Consider the following 12,409-nt stretch of genomic DNA (forward strand, 5'->3'; position numbering starts at 1 on the left):
ACACTCTGCCGTTAGCTCCTGGGGGCCTGCAGCACCTGTGCACACGGCACCCTGCTCTCAGCTCCTGGAAACCTGCAGCACAAGCATACAAAACACAGCCAGCATCCTGTTGTCTACAGCATCCTCATACCAGCCCTGGGGAAGCCTGCCACCATCATGCACACAGAATTGTGCAGTGCACTTGTGTACAAGTCCACTACATTGGGCTGCTTGTGTGCATACTGCGAACCGAGCTCTGAAAGGTATGCACAGTGCAGAGAATACCACGTGTGTACACCACACGACATACATCACATGCACGCATGTACTCCCACCCCAAGGGCATGCACAAGTACCACATCCAGCACCTAGCAAGTGTGTACAACCTCCACCCCATATCAGCCTTGGGCGAGTGCCTTTTTCCTTTAGTAATGGGTACACGTCAGTGGGTGTGTGGGGGACACGTGCTGGATGGTGTGGGGTGAGGTGACCATGATGACTGCCCTGAGTCCCACCTTCTGACTGCACTGGATGGCTTGAGACCAGCCCCCAAAGTGGCTTTCTCTCTTAGGTCAGTCTCTAGAGCCCAGGTCTTCTGGGCAACACTATCAGGACAGTGCCCCGAGGATACAAGTGATTCAGAAGGCAAGGTGTCTTGCTCCATAGATACCCAGGCCAGGTCCCTGGACATTTGTGGTATGTACAGGGGACTGTGCAAGCTGTGGGCATGTTTTCTGGTGAAACACTCTCTGCTGTTGGTGTTTGGTGCTGTCGAGTGGACTCTGACTCATAGAGACCATTTGCAGCATGAGCTGGGAAGCCTCAGCCCAGGTGTGGCACCAGTCCCCCTGCGGCCCAGGCCCTTGGGCTCCTAGCTACCTTGTCCAGGAAGTCCTCCAGGTTGCAGCTCTGCAGGTGGAGCTGGGCCACCTTTGCTGGCTGCGTGGTGGTCAGATTTGTGAGCGCGGCTGGGTAGTCATCTCTGGAGATGCTCTGGTCTGGAAGGTCAAAGGCGTTGATGAGGGTGAGGATGTTCCTGTGGTGGCAGAGTGGAGCCAGGTCAGCGTGCTGGGAGGGCGTGCAAGGTCAGCAAAGCACAGTGGCGAGCATGTGAGTGTGCGGGGTGCGTGTGCCAGGCGAGCGTGCTGAGTGAGCATGTTAGGTGTGTGCACAGGGTAAATGAAGGGGGGGGTGGGTGAACATGTGAGTGTGCTGGGTGCGTGTGCCAGGCGAGCATGCTGGGCGAGCATGATAGGTGAGTGTGCACAGTAAATGCACCGTCATGGGGGTGCGTGGTGAGTGGTAATCATGCTGGGTGAGAGTGCAGGTAAATGAAGGGTGGTGGGTGTGCGTGGTGAGTGGTAATCAGGATGGGTGAGTGTGCAGGGTAAATGCACGGTCATGGGGGTGCGTGGTGAGTGGTAATCAGGATGGGTGAGGGTGCAGGGTAAATGCACAGTCATGGGGGTGCGTGGTGAGTGGTAATCATGCTGGGTGAGGGTGCAGGTAAATGAAGGGTGGTGGGTGTGCGTGGTGAGGGGTAATCAGGATGGGTGAGTGTGCAGGGTAAATGCACGGTCATGGGGGTGCGTGGTGAGTGATAATTATGATGGGTGAGGATGCAGGTAAATGAAGGGTGGTGGGTGTGCATGATGAGTGGTAATCATGACAGGTGAGTGTGCAGGGTAAGCATGCATGGTAAATGAAGTGCCACGTGGTAATCATGGTGGGCACTTGGAGTTGCCTGAGTATTCCAGGTGAGTGTGCACAGTGAGAGGTAACTGCCGAGTGGGCATGTTGGGTGCGTGTGTACAGGGAGTGGTACTCGTGGATGGTACATGGAGTCAGGTGAGCATGCTGGGTGAGTGTGCGCAGAGAAGGGTAATTTTGTTGGGCATGTGGAGTAGGGTGAGTGTGCCAGGTGAGTGTGCACCATGAGTGGTAACCGTGTTGGGCGTGTGCCAGGTGAGTGTGCACTGTGAGTGGTACCCATGGTGGGCGTGCAGAGCAGGGTGTGTGTCCCAGGTGAGTATACACAGTGAGTGGTAACCGTGGTGGGTGTGTGGAGTTGGGTGAGTGTGCACGGTGAGCATGCCGGGTGAGCGTGCACAGTGAGTGGTAACTGTGACAGGTAAGTGGAATCAGGTGAATGTGCTGGATGGGTGTGCCCAGAGCTAAGTGTGGTGGACGTGTCAAGTTAGGTGAGGGTACACAGTGCTAAGCTGCACAGAGAGATGGCCATGTGGAGCTGGTGAGGGTGCACAGTGAGTGGTAATTGTCGTGGGTGTGTGGAGCTGGGTGAACGTGTAAAGTGACTGGTAATGGTGGTGGGATGTGGATTAGGTGAGTGGGCACAGTGAATGGTAACCATGGTGGCATGTGGAATTGGGTGAGTGTGTAAAGTGAGTGTTAACCATGGTGGTGTGTGGAGCTGGGTGAACATGTAGGTGAATATGCTCAGTGAGTGGTTAACTGTGGTGGGCATGTGGATTTAGGTGAGTCGGCACAGTGACTGGTAACTACAGTGGCGTGTGGAGTTGGGTGAACATGTAGGTGCATGTGCACAGTGACTGGTAACCATGGCAGTGTGTGGAGCTGGGTGAATGTGCTCAGTGACTGGTAAACATAGTGGTGTGGTGTGTCGAGCCAGATGAGTGTGCACCATGATGGGAAATCGTCGTAGGCATATAGAGTCAGGTGAGCATCCTGGGTGAGTGTGACAGGTGAGTGTGCACAGTGACTGGTAACCGAGGTGGCATGCGGAGCTGGGTGAGCATCATCTCCAGAGGCCCAGTGTCCAGGCAGTGCCCAGCAGTGCTGCTCACCTCTCCAGACACACAGGTGGGGAGCTCACCTGTCCAAGCAGTGCCCGTAGTCATTGGTGGCCTTGAAACCAATGACGGAGAAGACCGCGATGGAAGCGTAGAGGGAGGTCATGCTGTTGACCAGGGCGATGGTCACGGCGTCCTTCTCACAATCGTTCCTGAGGGCACACACCTGTGTTAGCTGGACTTTCTCAGCTAGGGCTCCACTTTTGAGGTACACTGCCTCAAGGTGGGGTCTTCCTGCCTCCCTTCCCTCTGAACCCCTGAAGGTCCAGTGCTGCTGGGGCCTGGCCACAGACAGGACTGTGTGTGGTGCTCTCAACTCCTCCCTATCTTCCTCCTTTACTGGTGCAGTCACCCACGCTGGCACCTGGTCAACAAAGCACACCCCATCTCCTGATGGACTGTGGCTTCAGAGTGGGCACTAGGACAGACACGCTCTCAGGTCCACTTAGGGACTTCTTAAGCTAACTTCATCCCACCTCCCAAACAGACAGAGACTCAGAACTCTCTCTGTAGGAGCAAAGAGAGACGCATAGACATAGAGAGAGGTGCACACACACAGAGACATACACATATACAGAGAGGGAGGAACAGAGAAAGAGACATAGAGACAGGATTAGAAACAGACATGCAGAGAGAGACATACACAGAGAGACACACAGAGGCATGCGCGCGCGCGCACACACACACACACATACACACACACATATGGTTGTTTCTACCTGCAGTGGGCTCACACACCTTGGTGAGTAGCCCCTTCCGGCAGTCTCCATGTCCTGGGACCTGTCCAGGCTGGTGCCACATGACTCCTGAGCCTGAGTTAGAGTGCAGTTTCTGAGTTCCTGTGCCTTCACCTAGAACCTCCTCCATGCTCTGAGGACATGAGCCACATCTCCCGTGGGACGTTGGGTGGGGTCCTTTTCTCAACTTTCTCTCATTCTGTTTGTGTTACGGGGTTCACAGACACTGTCCTTGCTCATCTCGTCCAGCCTGGCCTGCCCTCCTCACGTGAATAGTCGGCCCATCTGTGCAGTGACCCTGGTCTGGCCTGTGAGATCCATGGAGATTGGCTCATTGGTTCCAAACCCCACCTGGTCAGCTCAAAGCACATTTTAGTTGGACCCACAAAGGTGTCAGGACTTCAAGGTGCTGAGAGGCAGTGGTGCATATTTAAAATTACCTCCGCCTGAGAGATGCATGTGATCATGCTTTGGGGTGTGCTATAGAGTGGACAGTGTCCCTCAAAATACTCATTAACATGACTAGGCTGTGACTGTCAGTGCTAGGTAATTATCCTCCACTTTGGAGTCTGATATTGTCCTATGTCAGCCAGGAAATAAAAAAAACGTATTGCGATGGGAAAGTCTGCTGTTAGGGACCTCTCTAAAGTACTCAAGAGCAACGGTGTCTCTCTGGAGACTAAGGTGCGCCTGATACAGGCCATGGTCTTTGCAATCACTTGTTATGCAACAGAGAGTTTGACAATGACTAGGGAGGATAGAAGGAGAATTGACGCCTTTGAGCTGTGGTGCTGGAGAAGAGTATTGAATGTACCATGGACTGCCAAGAAAACAAACAGATTAATCCTAGAGAGGGTTAAACCAGGCTACTCCTTGGAGGCAAGGATTCTGGTGCTTCATCTGACATACTTTGGACATGTTGTAAGGAGAGACAGGTCCTTGGAGAGGGACATCATGCTTGGGAGGGTGGAGGGACAGCGCAGGAGGGGAAGACCCTCTATGAGGTGGATTGATTCAGTGACTGGGGTAATCGGAATGGGTGTGTCAGAGGCAATGAGATTGGCACAGGATAGAGCAGGGTTTAGGGCTGTTGTACATAGGGTTGCTATGAGTCACAAACAACTCGACGGCACATAACAACAACAACAACATGTCCTGTAAATTCTTGCCTTTATAATGTCAAGGAAGCAGAAGTGTAGTGAAGCAGGATGCAATCTATGGGACTAAGTGCTGTCTTGGGTTGCTTGCTTCGGAGACATTATAGGGATTAAAGAAGCAAACAGAGACCAGAGGGACCTAATGCCATCAAGGAAGATGATCTGGGAGCGGAACACATCCTTTGGTCTGAGAGTACTGTGCTAAGAACCTCGTAGACTCAGGGGAAGAGTGATACTCAGACATATGGGCCTCTCCAAGGAATGCCAGGCCCACAGGAAAAGAAGGACTCATCCCAGAGCCAGCAGAGGAAGGAATCTTTCCCCTAGAACCGGTGCCACAGCTCACCTGTCCCTTTGTCGCACTACGGTGGGGTAGCTTTTGTGTTGCTGTGGCCTGGACGTTATGCCACAGTATTTCAAACACCACCAGAGTGGACAAGTTCTAGTGAAGCTTCCAGACTGAGAAGTAGCTCTAGTAGCACATCAACAGGACGCTTCCAGAAATTCATGCTGGAGTTAGAAGAGGCTGTGGAATGAGAGCTAATGTGATTGATATAAGACGGATTTTGACTGAAAGCAGAGGATACTAGAAAGATTCTCTCTTGTGTTCCATTGAGTATGTAAAGGCAGTTGACTGTCTGGATTATAGTATGTTACAGCTGATATTGAATAGGATGAGATTCAAGAACACTTAACTGTAGTCATGTGAAGTGCATGAACCAAGAATCAGTCATTTGAACAGAATAAGGAGATCTTGCGTGGTTTAAAATCAAGAAAGATGGACATCAAGGTTGTATCCTTTCTCCATACTTATCCAATCTGTATGCTGAACAAATAATCTGAGAAACTGGACTCTCTGAGGAAGAAGGTGGCATCAGGATTAGAGGAAGACTCATCAACAACCTGTATTATGCAGATGACACAACCTTGCTTGCTGAAACTGAGAGGACTTGAAACCATTTACTAAAGAACACAACATTATCACTTTCATGATGCATTAGTCCTCTCTATGAGAAAAACACAACACCAACAACAGCATAGAGAGAGAGAGAGAGAGCAGTTGGCCTAGTGGACAGAAAGTCATACTCCCAAGCCAAAGGTGGGTGACTCTACTCCGCGGCCCTCAGGCCTGCCTTTACTTGTTTTTGGTGAAACATTCTTCTAGGTCATGTAACCCTGGTGTGTCCACTTGCTGTACAGAGGTAACTCGTGGTTACTGTGAAGCTGACCACTGTGACACTGATATGTCAAATGTGAGAATGATCACCCATGGTGGACAGTGTTTGGTGGAGCTCCCCGATTAAAACAAGCTTGGAAGCAGGAGTGGCATCCACTTCCATAATAGCTTGCCTCTGGAAACCCTATGAACCTGGAGAAAGGACAAAAGTTGTACAGGTGTCCAGGACTTTCATTCATAGGGTCGCTATGTGTCGTCTATGACTCGATGGCACTTAACAACAACAACAGCTCGAAGAAAACAAAAATCCTTGAAAATGGACAAGTAGGCAACATCATGGTAAGTGGAGAAAAGACTGAACTTGTCGATGATTTCATTTTGTTTGGATCCACTTTCAACATCCATGCAAGCAGTATGGTTTGCTTTGGGCAAAGCCGTTTTCAAGGATCTCACTTTAAACACTATGCTGCATCTGGCCCAAGCCAGGGCATTTGCAATCATTTCATTTGCTTATGGAAGTTGGACAACAGATAAAGAAGACAAGAAGAAGAATTGTAGTGTGCTGTGTTATTAACAACAACCCCAAATCTGTTTTAAAAGACTCGCAGGCAGGTGTTCTTAGAGGAAAAGATAGTAAGACAAGTCACACATTTTAGGCCTTTTGGCCTGTTAACCCTTAGAGTAAGAGTCATATAACCCTGGTGTGTCCACTTGCTGTACAGAGGTCTCACGTGGTTGCTGTGAAGCCGAGCACTGGAGTCAAATGTGATAATGGTTACACATGGCGGACAGTGGTTGGTGGAGCTCCCCGATTAAAACAAATTTGGAAGCAGGAGTGGCATCCACCTCCATAATAGCTTGCCTCTGGAAAACCTATGAACCTGGAGAGAAGATGAAAGTTCTACTGGAGGTGTCCAGGACTTTCGTTCAGAGGGTCGCTATGAGTTGCCTATGACTCGACGGTACTTAACAACAACAACAACAACAAACAACAACAACGATAACAACAACAACAACAGGCATCGTACTTTGAAAGGTGGTAGGTCAGACAAGGAGAGGAAGACGTTCAACCAGATGGACTGACACGGTGACTGCCGAGAGTGTAATAGGGCGAGATTTAGACCCATTGTTCGTAGGGCTGCTGGGTCAAAGTGGGTGCCCTCAAGTCAGAAATTTAGCCTCCAAAGCTGCGTGAGAACAAATTTCCATTTCTCATAGTAGGAACTGGCAGCATGTGAGAGTCCAAGGCATGCCAGCTGCAAAGATGTACAGGGCGCCACGGTGCCAGCTCACCTCTGGCTCCCGAAAGGCTTTCTAAAGAGGTGGGAGTTCCCCAAGGCAATCCCGTGTCCCTGGTGTTTCCTGCTTCCCTGCCCCTCCTCAAGGCGAACACATTGACAGCTAAACTGAGTTTAGTTAATCTAACGTTTATCGTGAGGACGGCACAGGACAGGGCAGGATTTCAGTCTCTTGTTTGTACAGTTGCCATGACTCCATGTGACAATAACATTTATCACAGTGAGTTTTGAGGTCACGTGCTTCATGATTCCTTGGAATTGTACTTTGTAATGTTTATGTGCTCTGTGGTCTTGTAAAATCAATGCGCAGTCCCAGAACCTGCTTTACGTGATTGTGGAGACTGACGCGGAGTGGATTCCAGCTTCCGTGACACAGTGTGTTAGGGCCATGGTTAATTAGGGGTGATGTTTCCTCCGGTTATGTCATTGCTCCCCAGTGGGTAATCCTGGTTTACTGCCTCGGCCGCCACCTGCTTTAACTTGCCTTCCAGGGCACCTTCAGCCGGGTCCAGGGATGACTCAGGCATTCGCCTGAGCACAAAGCGTATCACACAGCACAAAACTCTTATCACAAGTTTACAGAGGTGGCCCAAGTCCCATTGGCGGGATTGGAGATAAAGAAGTGCTTGTCTGCTGCTTTACAAGCTTGGGGACCTGCAGGTTCAGCACCCCTCCTGCCCGCCCCGCTCGCTCCCGAGGAAGCCACACCTGTCCCCCTGTCCCCCCACCCATCCCACCTACCTGGGAGGGTTGTAACTTGCAAACGCGATGTGTCCTCCAAAGGCCAGGGACAGAGAGAAGAATATCTGGGTGGCTGCATCCAGCCACACCCGCGGGTTCTGGAGAATCTGCATCTGGAAGGTCGGGGAGAGGCTTCTTACAGAGAGGCACAAACTACCAGTGTCCACATGCTCAGGGTTCCAGAATGTTCCTGGACTGCTCAAGACACTGTCTCGAGTGGCTGTAACCTGCTCAGGTCTCAAGGACAGGTCAGGACCAGGGAGAAGTAGGCACGCTTGGAGTGACAGCTCTCAACTCTTCCGGCTGTCACCCTGAGACCCTTGAGCTGGGCTGGGAAATGGGCCTGAGCCTTGCTTGCTCCTCTGGTCCCCACTCGAGGTTCCTGGATGGCTTGACGGCCCTTCAGATGGGGCTCATCCTTGTGTGTAGTTGGGGTTTCGTGCTGCTCTGGGTGACTTGGGTGCACCCACAAACCCCACTGGTCCCACTATTTCTTGGGGATACAGAGCTCACCACAGGCTGAGGGAAGCCCTTCCCTCTACTCCCTCCTCCCACCTTCCTCCTCCTTTCCCTTCTCATTCTCTTTCTACTCCTGTTCCTCCCCCTCTGCCTCTTCTGTGGTCCTCCTTCTTCCCCTGCTTGGAAGAGCAGATGGCCAATGAGAGAGCAAGGAAGCCCCTCTGCAAGAGGGATTGACACCGTGACTCCACAGTGGGCTTGTGCACAGGGGAGATCATGTGGGTGATGCAGAACAGAGCAAGGACTGGATCTCTCGTCCATAGGGTCACAAGGAGCCGTAGCCGAGGACCTTCCACTCCCATTCCTCGACCTCCTCTTCCTTTCTGTACCCTCATTTCCTCTTCCTCCTCCCCTCGTCTTCCTCTTCCTTCTCCCCTCGTCTTCCTCTTCCTTCTCCCCTTTCCTCCTCATGACTCCTCTCCCACATTCTCCTTCCCCTCCTCCTTTTCCTTTAAGCAGCCATGTGGCCACTATTCTGTCTGGTCCCGATCCATCCTTCCTGTCTCTGTGGTCAGTCCTCCAGCCACATTCCTTGGGAAGGACAGAAGGGGTGACCTACAGGCCCCAAGGGCTCCCTTAGGGACACTGGCAGGCGATCCTGGGGTCCTGGACTACGGAGAGTGGTCCAGAGAGGGGCATATGACTCCCTGCCTGGTGGATATGCGTTGCTGGAGGAAGCCCTGAGGAGTGTAGGGAGGAGGTCCTGACACTAAGGGGGCCATCTGCATTTCCATCAACCTCCCCTCTGAACCATCTCCCTGCTCACCTGAGCCCCAACTGCATGCTGGTCACTCCTAAGGGGTTCTGTAGGCACCAAATCAGTCAGTATGTCACAAATGAATCCCCTTCCCTTCCCCCACCTCCTCAAATGTGACCTCCGGCCCAAGACACTGACCCCTCCCCCCATGAGTTGGGTGAGTCTGACCACCCACAGTGCCCATTGGAGCATTGCGCCTCCCAGGCCAGGACTTACCTTGGGGGTGAACAAGTAGCGGAGTCCGTCCATCGCCCCTGGCAGAGTCAGTCCTCGGATGAGGAAGATGGTCAGGACCAGGTACGGGAACAGGGCTGTGAAATAAATTACCTTCCCAAGAAAGGCGGAAACGATGCCACATTCATAACGGTGTTGGTCACAAATAAAATAAAATCCCATCCAGGAGAGGAAGGGACCCGCTCTTCAGCAAAAGTCCTCCCGGCCGGATCAATAAGGGATATTATGATCAATGGGGAAAGATTGTTGTCAAGGATTTCACTTTACGTGGATCCACAGTCAACATCAACATTCTTGGGAGCAGCATTCCAGAAATCAAAAGATGCTCTGCATTCGACAAATCTGCTCCTGTTGTTAGGTGCTGTTGGGTATAACTTATAGCAACCCTAAGAACATTCCTATCCTATCCTATCCTATCCTAGCCTAGCCTATCCTATCCTATCCTAAGCCATCCTCATCATCTCTGATACACTTGAGCCCATTGGTATAGTCACTGTGTCGATCCATGTTATTAGAGGGTCTCACTCTCTTTCAATGCCCCTCTACCTTCACAAGCAATATATTCCTTTCCAAGGAATAGACCTCTCAAAGTGTGCCAAAGAGCAAGGATGTCAGTTTAAGACTAGGGTGTGCCTGCCTCAAGCCATGGTACTTTCAATTATGTCTCATGTATGTGAAATTTGGATAGTTAACAAGGAAGATCAGAAGAGAACTGATGCATTTGAATTGTGGTGTTTGCAGATAGTGTTGAATTTATTGTGGATGATCAGAAGAACAAATAAACTTGTCTTGGAAGACATGCAGCCAGAATATTTTTTTTTTATGAGAAGAATTTGTATTTAGAATTAGCCAGCTGGACTCAGTTTAGATGATCCCAATTTTGTTGGCAACATTCAAGCATCATAGTCAGGAGCAAGTCAAACATAGGCCTTCTTCTCTCCCTCAAAGTGTTCCTAATCAAAGTGTTGACCTTGGCCATGTCAATGTCATAGAGCTTCTTTACAACTGGTTTGATTTGGTGCTTGTTGGCCTTGACATCCACAATAAACACAAGTGTGTTGTTATCTTCTATCTTCTTCATGGTTGACTCAGTGGTCAGGGGAAATTTGATGATGGTGTAGTGGTCAAGCTTATTTCTCCTGGGGGTGCTCTTTTGGGGGTATTTGGGCTGCCTTTGGAGTCTCAGCGTCTTAGGCCACCGGAAGGTGGGTGACGTGTGGATCTTCTTCTTTTTTTTTGGCTGTGGATGCCCTTCAGGATGGCCTTCTTGGCCTTTTAATGCCTTTGCTTTGGCTTCAGTTTTGGAAGGGGCAGGGGCTTCCTTCTTCACTTTTGGCGCTATCTTCGTAGAAAAGGCCAGATAATTCTTTAGAAGATGGTGAGATTATTTCACACGTTTTGAGCGTGTTATTAGGAGGGGCTGGTCCTTGGAGAAGGACATGATGCTTGGATGAGGATCAATGAAAGAAGGAACCCCTCAGAGAGACGAATTGACTCTGGCTGCAGCCAGGGATTCACACATAGCAAAGGCTGGTGGTGTTTCGCTCTGGTCTACACTGGGTCACTGTGCATTGAACAGGGCACCTAACAACAATTAGAAAGAATTTGTGGGTCGATTGTCCATGGCTTACTGACTTCTGTTCCTGACAGTGCTGTGAAAGCATTTTGTACAATGGTAGATTATGGAGTGCTGGCTCAGGGAAAGCTTCTTCTAGTGGTTTGAGGCTCACTGTAAATACTAAGACATAAATTACCTCCAAGTGGTTCCCATGCACATCAATTCCCTTGTTTGTGCCCTTGGGGGCCAGTTAAGGCAGGTGTGTAGCCCAGCGCAACAACAGCCCCACAAAACCAAAGCACCTCTGGGATAGCTGAGGGGGAGAACCTGGGTGGTAGGCACTGGTGTGGACATTAGGGAGAAGAAGCCTCAGTCCATGGCCCTCTGCAAAGGTTTGTCCACCACACGCTTGAGAACTCTGCGCTCTATACATCCGCCAAACCTCCAATCGTAACGCCCAAGATTCCTCCCTCAGCCCCAATCGTGGAAGGCCTTTTCTGCACCCCAAACAACAAAGGGGTTACAGACGGATTCTCCACAAAGAAGAGGGAAGTGCCTGGGTAGTGGAGTGGTGTGGCCAGAGCCCATGCCTCCTCTTTCTAGGTGCACTAGTGGGAGAGAGGCATCCTGGCCAGTGGCGTCCGAGGCACTCACCTTTCCGGAGGACTCAATGCCTCTGCTGACACACAGGTACACAATCACCCAGCAGGTGGCCAGGCAGACCAGCAATGGCCAATGCACAGCACCGCTGTCATTGATGTCCGCCGTGACGTTCAGCGTCTGCCGGTACCAAAAGTAGCTGACCACACCGCTGTCCTGACACTCCTTCACGAAGCCTGCAGGCAAGGAGAGTGGTCACAGCTGCTACTGGGACAGCAGGGCTACCTGCAGGCTCAAGTGGGCATGGGCCACAGACCCCCTCGTGCCAGTGATGCCCGGCCTGGTGGCAACTTCTGGTGGGTTTCCTAGGGAGCTGATGGCAGCCCCTCTCTGCTGCTCTGCTCTGCGCTGGGCTGGAGGCTGGGGTCAAGAGCAGCCAGGTCACATGTGCACAGCTCAGGAGGCAGCTCGCTCTGTCCATGGTGCTGAGCATCATACAGCCTTGGGGTCCCTGCACAGCAGCCTCTCAACTCTGCAGAGACCGTGCCTTCATTCCCCACGGAAGCTGGTGTTTCTGCTGATGCAAGGTCCCTTCATTATGCTGAGTTATAAAATAGGACTGACATGGGGGTTGGGGGAAAACCAAGAAAAGAGGGGATAAAACAATGTACATGGCATTGAAACAGATGAGGGAGAGAACTGTATAAAAGGAATATATGATAAGGTATTACTGGTGTGACAAGAGTCCAGAATAAGAGTTGCATAGTAAGGTGGTGGTGGTGGTGGTGGTGGAGGTGGAGGTGGTGGTAGTGGTGGTGGTG

The 12,409-nt window shown here is 51.1% G+C and overlaps 1 protein-coding gene across 1 annotated transcript in view; it reads right to left on the reverse strand.

The window, feature by feature from the left end:
- Window positions 1-12,409, reverse strand: part of SLC6A18 (solute carrier family 6 (neutral amino acid transporter), member 18) — a 28,639-nt gene that overhangs the window by 6,182 nt on the left and 10,048 nt on the right. The window contains exons 4-8 of the mRNA XM_006893181.1: window positions 11,643-11,824; window positions 9,413-9,523; window positions 7,921-8,033; window positions 2,834-2,962; window positions 859-1,015 (exon numbers count right to left, since the gene is read on the reverse strand). Coding sequence (XP_006893243.1) covers window positions 859-1,015; window positions 2,834-2,962; window positions 7,921-8,033; window positions 9,413-9,523; window positions 11,643-11,824 — 692 coding nt within the window. The remainder of the gene's footprint in view (window positions 1-858; window positions 1,016-2,833; window positions 2,963-7,920; window positions 8,034-9,412; window positions 9,524-11,642; window positions 11,825-12,409) is intronic.

The sequence above is a fragment of the Elephantulus edwardii genome, unplaced genomic scaffold (genome assembly GCF_000299155.1).
Source record: "Elephantulus edwardii isolate Elephantulus edwardi_28Jun2011 unplaced genomic scaffold, EleEdw1.0 scaffold00125, whole genome shotgun sequence".
Taxonomy (NCBI): domain Eukaryota; kingdom Metazoa; phylum Chordata; class Mammalia; order Macroscelidea; family Macroscelididae; genus Elephantulus; species Elephantulus edwardii.